This window comes from Mastomys coucha, unplaced genomic scaffold (assembly GCF_008632895.1).
Source record: "Mastomys coucha isolate ucsf_1 unplaced genomic scaffold, UCSF_Mcou_1 pScaffold21, whole genome shotgun sequence".
NCBI lineage: Eukaryota > Metazoa > Chordata > Mammalia > Rodentia > Muridae > Mastomys > Mastomys coucha.
This window is the reverse complement of record NW_022196904.1, coordinates 190,500,100-190,511,494: the sequence shown is the minus strand read 5'-3', so window position 1 is coordinate 190,511,494 and position 11,395 is coordinate 190,500,100. Positions and strand designations below refer to the sequence as shown.

At 47.4% G+C, this 11,395-nt stretch overlaps 2 protein-coding genes across 5 annotated transcripts in view; one reads left to right on the top strand and one right to left on the bottom strand.

The window, feature by feature from the left end:
* Eno4 (enolase 4) overlaps positions 1-10,042 on the bottom strand; it is a 37,490-nt gene extending 27,448 nt beyond the window's left edge. For 3 of the 4 annotated variants that reach the window (XM_031390854.1, XM_031390851.1, XM_031390853.1), the window contains exons 1-3: positions 9,818-10,042; positions 8,045-8,173; positions 6,860-7,050 (exon numbers count right to left, since the gene is read on the bottom strand). In XM_031390854.1, the coding sequence (XP_031246714.1) occupies positions 6,860-7,050; positions 8,045-8,173; positions 9,818-9,982 (485 nt within the window). In that variant the 5' untranslated portion in view covers positions 9,983-10,042. Of the gene's footprint in view, positions 1-6,859; positions 7,051-8,044; positions 8,174-9,398; positions 9,767-9,817 lie in introns of those variants that run through there. The other variant, XM_031390852.1, reaches the window with a different exon arrangement.
* The window catches only part of Hspa12a (heat shock protein family A (Hsp70) member 12A), a 147,038-nt gene continuing 145,429 nt past the window's right edge, over positions 9,787-11,395 (top strand). The window contains exon 1 of the mRNA XM_031390842.1: positions 9,787-9,983. Coding sequence (XP_031246702.1) covers positions 9,981-9,983 — 3 coding nt within the window. The 5' untranslated portion in view covers positions 9,787-9,980. The remainder of the gene's footprint in view (positions 9,984-11,395) is intronic.

The window sequence follows — 11,395 nt, the reverse complement described above, 5'->3', positions numbered from 1 at the left end:
TGAACTCAGAAATCCACCTGCCTCTGCCCCCCAAGTGCTGGGATTAAAGGCGTGTGCCACCACCGCCCCGCTTGAGCTCTTTTTATACCCTCAAAATAAAACTTGAAGACATAATTTGATTAAGGGTGACTGGATTTTTCTTTTTATATAAATGACATTCAGAAGCCAAACCATCCAAGAATCCTTAGTGAAGATAGTATTGTAAAGGTGTATTTCCTTTTCCCCCTTTGTGTGTGTGTGTGTGTGTGTGTGCGCGTGCGCGCGCGCGCGCGCGTGTGTACGTGTGTAAAAGCAAGAGGTATCCACACTCTCCAGGAGTCAGGCTTATAGATGGCTGTGAGCTGCCATTATGAGTGCTGGGAACTCAGTCTGGATACTCTCTCTGCAAGAGCAGGATGAACTTCTAATGGCAGATCCATCTCTCCAGCCTCCCTTTTTCCTTTTGATGAGAGGCAGGTGTGTGTGACTTAAAATGAGAGTGTAAAAAAACTTTGGGGAAACCCTAGTAAACAAAACTACCCAACAGTTCACCACCCCTCCCCCATCCTCAAATAAAAAGGTAGCAGCTTCCATAGACAAAAAAGGAAAATAAAAACATCCCATAGAAACATGAATCAGATCAGCTCTGTACTCCCAAGACCATATTCTCGGCATAAAGGAGATTTATTTGCACCAGAGGGGACAGAGCATGGATAAGGGACAAAGATAGGAGATAAAGGACTAACGGGGGAGGGGGAAACAGGTGAGAGGGGGCAGGGCTATTTGCCCCCAAATGGGGCATAGGGCTGCCTCTGGATAGAGAGGACACAGATGTAACCCATAGGCAAATGGTGGTTTATAAAAGAACCTCATATTAGGATGAGGTGTTTAGTTTTAATTGGGCATGTTAATTAGGTGAGCTGAGCCAAAGGGGGCTTTTGATAGCTGGACCTTGGTAGTCAACTTCAAGAGAAGGAAATGAACCAATAGGAAATAGACCTTGATGGCTAGCTTTAGAAGTTTTTTGTTTGTTTGTTTTATTTTTTTTGGGGGGGGGAAGTTCGAGATAGGGGCTCTCTGTGTAGCCCTGGCTGCCCTGGAACTCACTCTGTAGACCAGGCTGGCCTTGAGTTCAGAAATCCTCCTGCCTCTGCCTCCCAAGTGCTGGGAGCAGAGGGAAGCAGGAAGAAGGGCAAGACCTGCCAGAGCCGTGATTGTGATGCTCAAGCTGGGTAGAGTCCCTTCATTTCCATCTTTTTATTATAGGGTGTCTGGATGTTGGGTAAGTGCCATCATTCTCTCTGGCTGCTTCCTGCTGACATTGGGGCCCAAGGAAGCTGGGTTGTTACTCAAGGCTGGGAAGAGTAGGCTGTCGGTCATTGTACAGGTTCTGCAGGACCATCTGAGGCTAGGGAAGCAGAGTCTGTGAGGCTGGACCCGGATGCAGATTTTGAGAAAACAGCTGGGGCTGGCACTGGGGTTGCTGTAGCAATCTGTAGTTGATCTGAAATTTGCTGGACCAGACAGACTAGGGACAGAAGTGAAGTTAACAACTTTAGAAATTTTTTTTTATTTTATCTTGAGTGTACATTTGAAACTGTTAGGTTTGTAACTGGTAGTTGGGGAAAGGAGTCCCAAGACCACGGAGAGGGGGAGAGATCCTACTCTTAGTAGTAGGCAATAGGCAGGAAAACTTAGGTTGTTGATTGCCCAGGAGTCCTTATCTGGAGTCTGTTTGAGAGTGCTTTGGAGGGGCCAGGAAAATTTTAGATTGGTGATATAAGTCTAATTGGGGAACAGCTGTTATCTGAAAGCAGGGTCTGATTGTATTGGGGAGACTATGCCGTGAGAGGCTTTTGTTACATCAGAATAGTCTTTCCTGGGGTGTTCAGGTAGGTGGGTTCTGAAATTGGGATATCTCAGGAACATGGATGATTGGGGAGGCTCTGGAACAGGTTCTGGGGATGGAGTGAAAAGGCTGAGAGCACTTGGCTTTGGTTCCCAAAAGGGAACTTGAGTGATCAGGGGACAAGTGTCAGTAGTGGAGGGAGGGAAAGCTTTGGAAACCAGGGCTCCACAGCAGAGAGAGGCTTTGAAGAAAAGCACAAGGAAAGTGCTAGGAGGCATTGAAGGGGGAGGGGTCAGGGAAGCTGAGGACAGAGTTTGTTGGCTGACCTTGACCCAAGGCCTTGAGAGAGAGGGGGGGGGGGGGGAGAGAGAGAGAGAGAGAGAGAGGGAGAGAGGAGGGGGACAGGGACAGACAGAGACAGAGACAGAGAGGAGGTGGCTTGGGTTTAGTTATGTCTTATAATTGGGTGTAGGATTTGTTCAGTGTTTGACGTTGGGGAACATCTGGACAGTTAATGACTTTAGGGAAATCTGTTGGTGGTGGATTTTCGGCAACCATTTGAGTAAAGGAAAAGTAGGAGCATGAGAAGAGAGATGAGATGTGTGTGAGATTGGGTGATCAGGAGGGAATAGGAACCAGAAGGGGAAGGTGGATCCTGACAAGGGAGGATCTGTCTGATGTGGCCACCTGACAGGAAGAAGCTGCCATCCACACACAAAGTAGCTAGAGGATCCTCCAGTGTATGAGAGGGATCAGGTCTGAGGGCTTTAAGGGTTCTGACAGGAGTGATAGGGTCTGGGGAACCTTGAGGCAGAGATAAGTGGGGATGGCTTGAGGGAGCACATGTAAGAAATTGAGTGGTGAATTTTTGATAAGAGAAGTTTGAAGGGATGGAATCTGAGATGGAGGAAGAGATTGGAATCCTCTTGAGGTTAGGACTTGAGGGAGGTACCGGTGGGCATAGATGGGGGAGGGGATCAACAGATTGTGAGGGCATCCCAGAGTTTGTTTTCTAGATTTAGAGATAAGCAGAGAGGCTCTAGGAAGAGTGGGTAGAGAGGGAGGCCAGCTATGGCTGGTACTGTCTAGAGTTTTGGAGAGGCCGCAGCAGTGGGAAGGTTGGTTCTAGAAGTACTTATGTGCTTTTGAAGTGTAAGGGTGGAAAGGTTTGCATAGGTAAGGCAGGCAGAGGGCTGGAGTAGAAAGGAGAACATTTTAAGTATCAGAAACTGTGTATGGGAGGAGGGAGGAGGTGCAGGTGCGGCTTGGTATAGGGAAATCAAGAGTGAGTATTTGGGGAGGAAATTTGCCATGGGATAAGGAGCAGAGGGAGGTGGTTTAAAGTGGGGTGCTTCTGGATTGGGCAGAGAGAAGATTTAAGATTATGACCTGAGGGGAGGAGTGTTGAGCTTCGGGAAGTGAGATCTGGTAACTTCTGGAACTCTGGAAATGGAAGAGCAAGACCACGTTAGATTGGCTATCAGAGCAGGAAGAGGCTGCAAAGGAGGAGATTAGTTATATACTGAAGCAGGTGGGAGGGAAGGGGAGAAGGCAAGCCAGGTCTGTAGCACGTGAATCCCGGGGGGAGGACAGTCCAGGTCAGTTGTCCAGGATTGTTGAGTATCAGGATCCATCTATGCAAAGGCAAAAAGGTCTTGGAAGTGGACATCCAGGAGAACTGAGAGGAATGTGTCTTTAGGATTTAGGACAGGAAGTAGTGTTGTCAGGGACAGTAGAGAGGACAGCACAAGGGTTAGAGACTTTCTGGTGTAAAGGGACAGCAGCAGCATTGGTGGAGCGAAGGTCCTGGACCAGGTGGAAGGTTCTGCTGGTGTTTTTGACTGTTAATATGGTAGTGTTGTAGGGTGAGGAGATAGGGTGTAGAGAAGAGGGGTATGAGGCCCAGGCCGAGGCTGGTTACGGGTGGGTAATAGTATCAGGCTTATACACGTAGGCAGAAGGGTCTTTGAAGATGACAGAGAGGAGTTTATGATGTACTACAAGGGGAGGAGAGGCAGTGTCCCACACAGTGCTGATCTGGTGGGACACAGCTTGTCAAGAGCTGAAGGAGACTGAGTTCTATCCTCAGCTAAGGCAGCAACCATGGTGCAGAGTGCTGACACTCTTCCTGTAAGAACTTAAAAATACTGCAGCCTGAGTTCCAGGCCAGCCTGGTCTACAGAGTAAGTTCCAGGACAGCCAGTGCTACACAGAGAAACCCTGTCTTGAAAAAAACAAAAAAAAAAAAACAACCAAACAACAACAAAAAACTCTGCAGCCCACAAACGATCTCATCCTTTTCAAAAGGCCTCTTCTTCCCTCCTTCCTTCCCTCCTCCCCTCTCCCCCGCCTTCTGTCTGTCTTCCTCCCTGCCCTCCCTCTTCTTTCGGCTTTCTCTGTCTTCCTCCCTCCTCTTCTCTCCCTCTGCCTCCCTCTCCCTCCATCTCCATTGATTTCCCCTTCTATGAAGGAAAAAGAGGTCAAGATCAAGAAAAAGAAAGATCCAGAAACAAAGGATTTGTATCAGTCCAGATTTGGTTTGGAGGTGGGGATGGGGAGCAAACTTCAGGAGAAGGAAGTAGAAGCTGTGGCCAAAAAACAAAAGTAAGAGCGTCACACTTAAACTCAATAAGGCCAAAAAATTAAATAAATAAATAAATAAATAGCTTTTCAAGGGTCTCCAATCAAGTTGTATGATAACCCCAAAGTTATCAACAACAACAACAAAAAAACCAGTATGACATTGCTGATGGCTGAGTAATAAAACTGAAGAGGCTGCAGTTGCCCTTTGCCTGGGTTAAAGCCTTCCAGCTGCACAAAGGAAAGGTAATTCTAACCCACCCACCGCTGAGTGTGCATCGAATAACACTCTCTCAGCCCTACTTGGTTCTCTGATTTTAGAAGTTACAAAACCCTAATCCAGGGCCAAAGGTCTAAGCCTTGGTTGCGGCTGGAGGTCAGAATGTAGTAAGGGCCAGCCACTGTGACCCCAGGGAGAGAAAGGTCTGAAAAGCTCAAAGGTGACCTGGCACAGAGGGAAAGGACTGTTCTCTGGATTTGGAATCTGATCTTCATCCAGAGAAAGTTCTCTGAGGAGCCCAGGAAGTTCTACAGCAGAGACCATGAGGCCCTTCATGACCTTACATAGCAAGAGTGTAGTAGGGAACTTTGAGGTGGGAGCCGGACGTCAGGGACCTCTGGCTGCTTAAACTGTCTGTCTCCCTAGCTCTGCAGTCTACGACCCAGCTTCTTAATCTGTGCCGGGTCACAATTCCCCACAGGGCCGTATAAATGACTGCTGGGGATGGCAAACTCTGGTGAAAGTAAAAAGGCTCCTAAACTTGTCATGACTGAAAATGAATTCCAAATAAAATACATAATGAATTTTTGTTACACTGTGTGACTCTGGGTCTGAACACTCATGTGCACTTCGCAATGTCACACAACTGTCCTGCTACATACACACCACCAATGAACACAGCCTGAAACACGTCGGATTTAACACTAATATACATTACACATTGTAGTATTTTGTTGCATGTACAAGCATCTTGATCTTTCTGAAATATCATGGTTTAATTCTGCAAAACATAGACATCTACTATCTTCCCCATCAGGTAAATATTGAGTTAGTGTGTCTTTGGGTTGCACTGTTAGAATGTCTGAGTTTCATGAAACGTTGTCAAACAAGAGGGCTGAAGACAGGGTTCAGAAGCAAAGAGAAAAAGCTGCTCTTGGAGAGCACCCTAGAGGGGTCTCATGACCCTTTCACAGGGGTCGCCCAAGACCATCCAGAAACACAGACAACTCATAACAGTACCAAAATTACAGTTATGAATTGGCAATGAAGATAATTTTATGGTTGGGGGGGTCACAGCCTTAGGAAGGTTGAAAAACACTGACCGACACAGTGGCTCACAGCCACCTAAAGCACCAGTTCCAGGAAACCCAATGCCCTTTCCTGGTTCGTCTGGGCACCAGGCATGCCTGTGACACATGTACATATATACTGGCAAACACCCAAACACATAAGTGAAAATAAATATAATTTTAAAAGATTTTAAAAGTCAAAAATGTTGTTAAATGAATTTTAGCTCGAGATTAAGATAGAATTTCCAACAATTTCTGATATGCCTATAAATATAATTCTGTTATTTGAACTGTGTATTCAGTGTATTTATGCAAAGCAGTATTCTCAGCTTTGACTATTATAAAATCATTGATCAACTCTGGGGCTGGCAAAATGGCCCCAGGACGTGTCTCCCAGCCTGGCAACCTAAGTTTGACCCCTGGAACTCATCGTGGTGGAAGGAAAGAACTTACTACATCAAGTTGTTTTCTGACCTCCACAAGTGTTCAAGTGTGTGCTGTGGCACACACACACACACACACACACACACACACACATCTATTCATGCACACAAAATGAATAAATAGACAAAAATTGATCAACTCTGAAAAAAAGGTACTCTTTGTCTTCCAGTATCAACTATCCAGCCAAGATTTAATTCTAAATGTAAAAACACATCTCATTAGGATGCAAACTTGCCTTAATCTTTAATGAATGGTAAAGTTATACACCAAAGAATCACCGTTATTAGTAAATGTTTGATTTGTGTACCAGTTTTACCTATCTATGCATAGAAATCTCTTGGGGTGACATGCAAACATGAAGATCCCAAGCTCAGTGTCCAGCACCCATGGGAAAGGCCAGGCATGGTGAGGAGTGCCTGAAGTCTTAACACTGGGCAGGCAGAGACAGAGGGGCTCACTGGCCAGCCAGTGCAGCTAAAGTGGCGAGTTTCAGGTTAAAGTAGGATCTCTTGTCCCAACATACAGGTGGAGAGCGACCAAGGAGACAGTTGGTGGCGAACTCTGACCTTTACAAGCTCGTGCACATGAGTTTGCAATTTCAGACTTCTTGGGTAAATCAGAACAGTGAGTGGTCTAAGTACTGCCGCTCCCCGGGGCCATTTTATTGAGAGAGGAACATGAAGACAATGAGGCATTTACAGCCAATGGAAGCTGTACCTGAGCCTGTGGTCCACCTCCGCTTGGTTGGAGGGGACCAGACCCCACAGCTCCTCTGTGATGGACTGATTGATCCACTGTACAGCTGTGCTCACTGCTTGGTTCCTTTCTGCCTCCTCTGCGTCCAATGCCTCTGGCAAAAGGTTCTCCACGACTTCAAAGTGAGTAGATATCGCCACGGAACAGATGTACTGACAAGGACACAAAGTGTTCTGCATTTTCTCTGCCTCTCCCAGAAGATGGGAGATTGAATTAATCTAGCGCTTAACATTAATAGTATTTTATCATCAACTTCAAGGGGGAAAACAATACATATTTTTTGGCTCTAATGCACACCTGTTGAAACACTGAAGAAACATTTCAAACATCACCTTCTTGTTAAAATATGGGTCTAAAATTCCCACATCAAGCTTTCACTACATCTTGGAGAAATAGCTACAGATTTATTCATGATGATTCTCCCCTTGGAGGCTATAACAATCGTATTTGTAACAAGTAGGAAACAACATGAATTAAACCATTAAATTGTTTTTAACTTTTAAATTTACTTTAGTTTTCTGGCCACAGAGTATCCTGTAGCCCAGGCTGGCCTTAAACTCACTATGAATATCAGATTTCCTGAGATAGAGTATCCTGTAGCCAAGGCTGGCTTAAACTCATTATATGATTAACAGAAGGTTTCCTGAGATAGAATATCATGTAGTCCAGGCTGACTTTAAACTCATTATGAATAACAGAAGACAGCTTGACTACTGATCCTCTTGGCCTCTGCCTGCAGAGTGCTGGAGTTATAGGAGTATACCACTACTTCCAGCTGTTAAAATTATCTAAATAAATTGTTTAAATTGTTGCTCTTCATATCTCAAACACATAAACCCAAATGTAGATGTATAGAATCCACTGCATCATAATGTCAGACTATTAAATGTATTTTTGTCTCATTTCCTTCCTTCACCCCCTAAGATTATTTTCAGGCCAGCACACAAAAACATAGAGCACACTGCATTGCTGACTGTTTGATTCAAGCATTTATGAATGCCTATGAATAAACACATATGTTCATATACACACAGCACAAATGCTGAATCTCAAAACAGTAACTTTCTACAACTTAGGAAGCTTTTGCTAATTAGTACAGAGATGGGCAAGACTAACACTAAAGAACAAATTTTAACTGCCTCATACCTTGGGGAAATTTTGAATGATGCAGGAGATTTCCACCTGTAGAGTAGGAAGTCCCAGTCCATCCAGTATGATTTTTCCCACTATTTTGCATATGGAGGGAGGCTTCGCAAGTTTAGAAAAGTAGTTTGCCTTCAACACATACACAAAAGCAAAAATCAGAAAACCACACTGAATTATCTACAAGGCCAGACATAATGATTTTCCTACAAAATGTCTCCACATGTGTCCTTCCCGGATCTGGGTTTAGCCCCACAGCTCTGCTGGGACAGCATGTCTCAGCAGGAACTCAGAGACCTGTCCTAACCCACAGACCTGGTGTCTCTCTCTAGCAAGTATTTCTATGACAAGCTGACTAACTCCCTGATCCTTCTTCACAAGTTGTGGAAGTCATTTGTCTCTACACTGTGGCATATTCAGATTTTTAAAATCTGAAGGGGATGGTTTTTATCCCTGTCCACTCCCAGGCTCAAACAGGCCTCTTGGGAGTCTTAGTAATTGCAATTTCCTCTACGTGGCAGAGCAGAAGTCACCTGGAAGGGATCCAAGATTGACATCTGAGGGCTCAGCCCACTATGGGCACTACCACCCCTGGGCAGGTTGACCAGGGTTGTCCAAGAAAGCAGGCTGGATAAGCCATGGGGAGCAAACCAGTGGCAGCATTTTCCCATAGCCTCTGCTGCGTTTCCTGCTGACTTCCCTCAGGGATGGGCTATGACATGGAAATGTAAGCCAAATAAACGCGTTCCTAAGTTGCTTTCGGTCAGAATGGTTGTAGCAAAGAATAGAAAGCAAATGGGGCCGCCCCTAACTACGGTATGGGAGTTCCTAAAGAGCTGTACAAACCAGTGCCAGACCGCCTTCCAGACTAGGAAGAGACACTAAGTAAGTACCTGTGTCCTTTTAGAATTGGGACTAAACATCACGTTAACAGTCCCTTCAGCGAGAGACAGAGGGACTGAAATCTTTATCAGGCCTTCACTCACCCATCCACAAAGAGTTTGTAATTTTCCCTATGTCCCACTGTGCAGGGGCCAGGGTGGGGCATCAGTTAAATCCCTGACGTACAAGTTCTTTAGAAGAGCGGGATTGTTTTTTGTTTTAATCTCGCAGAGTTTCTAGAGACTTGGGGGTCGAGTGGTACCCCAACTCCTTTCCAAGTCAAATCTGATGCACAGGGTTCCCCTCCTCAGCAGCCGACCCTCGGGTAACTCAAAGGATTCCTGCAGGACCGCCCCTAGAAGAGCTCAGGCAACAACCAAGAGGGAAGGGCCTCCGAGTGAAATCTGCATTTAGGCAGTCACTGGCCCGAGAAGTTGGGTACCTAGCTAATGCAGGGTGCATGAGGTTTTCACACCTGGGAAATGACTTGGAATCTGAGACATCTGGGGGCAGTGGAAGCCAGTGGAATGGGGTCCGGGGTGGTCTGCAGCCAAGTCCCGGGCATTCATTCCGTGGTCCAGCCTGGGTCCCCGCCCGCAGGCAAGGTGAGTTCGGTGTCAGGTCTGTGGCTTAGAAAACCAACGGCAGGGGAGCTCTTTGGATAGTAAAGAAACTCTCCAGGCTCGGGGCAGACCGGAGCTACAGACCCGTTGAGGGGCCGCCTGTCAACTCTCCGCATCCTCCCCGCGCAGCCCGCTCGCCCAGCTCTCAGCTGGCATCACCCCCACCCCTCGCCCATCAGCGCGCAGGCGCGACTCCGTGGCGCAGGCGCAGACGCAGCGCGCTGCCGCAGCGTGGGCTAGAGGGAGGAGGGAGCTCGCCGCGGGTCCCTACCAGGTGCCCGTAGACGTCCGCAGGCTGGAGGTAGAAGGTGGAGTTGAGCAGCTCTTCCAGCTTGCGCGGGACGTCGTTCTCCTGGTAGTACGCCATCGCCTGCTGCTTCAGCTTCTGCAGGTCCCTAGGGATCCCGCTTCTGCGGCCGCGGCCTTCGTCCCCCATGGTAGGAGACTTAGGGCTACTGCGGGGTTTCGCCAGGGGGCCCGTCAGCGTCCTTTTGTCGCTAGGCAACGCAACGAGATCACGACCCCTAGATCTCGCGAGGCTTCTTGCCTGCCCTAGGTGGAAGGAACCTCTGCTTTCCGTTCGGGACTCTTCGTTGTCCTGTCTGCGCTTCGTCTTTCCTCAGTGCTCCTTTCCCAGTGCTCTCTAGTCCCCGATTGTCACTGTTCCTCGGACAGTTTTGCAGACGGGGAGACATTTAACGATTGTTTGAGTTCATCTTGCAGAAGCTGGGGAGCGGTACCCGCCACTGGGATGCAGGAGCCCAGGGTGCCCTTGCTGAGCCGTGGAGGTCCTGGGCATGCATCCCTTCCAGCCCACGCACGGTGCTTGCTGCACGCCTCATGATGCTCTCTCTCAGAAAGCTCCCTTTGGGGGAGATTACTGAGGGTGAAACCCAGTGTAGACAGTAAGGCTGATGATGTTTTGCAGAGACCCAGGGCGGGGTGGAGGCCATGCAGACGCAGCACGTGAGGTCCATAGGTCATGATCTGTGCAGAGGGCTGCCTGTTTACTGTGGCAGTCAGGTACTAGACGCAATGACAGAACTTTATTCCTGTGCTCTAGATACTTGGATGGTGCAGGAGTGGGCCGAGACGGACGGGGTGTTCTCGTTTTACTGTTGCCTGTTTTATGTTCCCAACAGAAAAAGCAGGTTGCTTAAAAGATGTGTGCCTCCATTGCTCATCTGGAAAACCTAACCTTACCTGCTCTGTCCGCTGGGCAATCACTTAAAATAACCCCGAGAGCGAAGAGGCATTTGGGAACTGTTGTTTTCCATAGATGTACTGTTGGATGTAGGTGAATGAAATACCTGATTCTGTAAGTACGGTTATATAATCGAGACCCACTCCTTCCCGCTCTGGACTCCCCAGGCGGTTTTTTTTTTTTTCTTTTTTCCTCCTGTGTCTCTTTGAGGACGATTTCCTTTCTGTGGTGTGATGGGTCATCATGCACTTGCCATCCCCTACTGGCTAGCTGCAAGTCCTTTGATGGTGGAAGCAGAGACTTAGTCATCCATCTTCTTGTCCCTCTCAGAGCTGAGTGCTCACAGCTGGGTTTTTACTGAACCTTTGTTTAAAATGAGCGCACAGTGTTGCCACTGCTTTCATTCCTGTGTATGCCCTTCTGCATACCCACCCACCTCCAGTGGAAGGCACCTCCTTCACCCATCCTGTGCCTTAAGGAAAGCTGTACTTCACATTCTCACCCCCAAACAGCCTGTTCTTTCTTCTGATCTCCTTGCCTACTTGAAACCTGGACCACAGAACTGAGTCCTCATCCCTTAGGGGTGACCCATTTGACTTTCTTCTTTCTATTTCTCTGGGCTCAGCATGGATCTCTGGACCCACC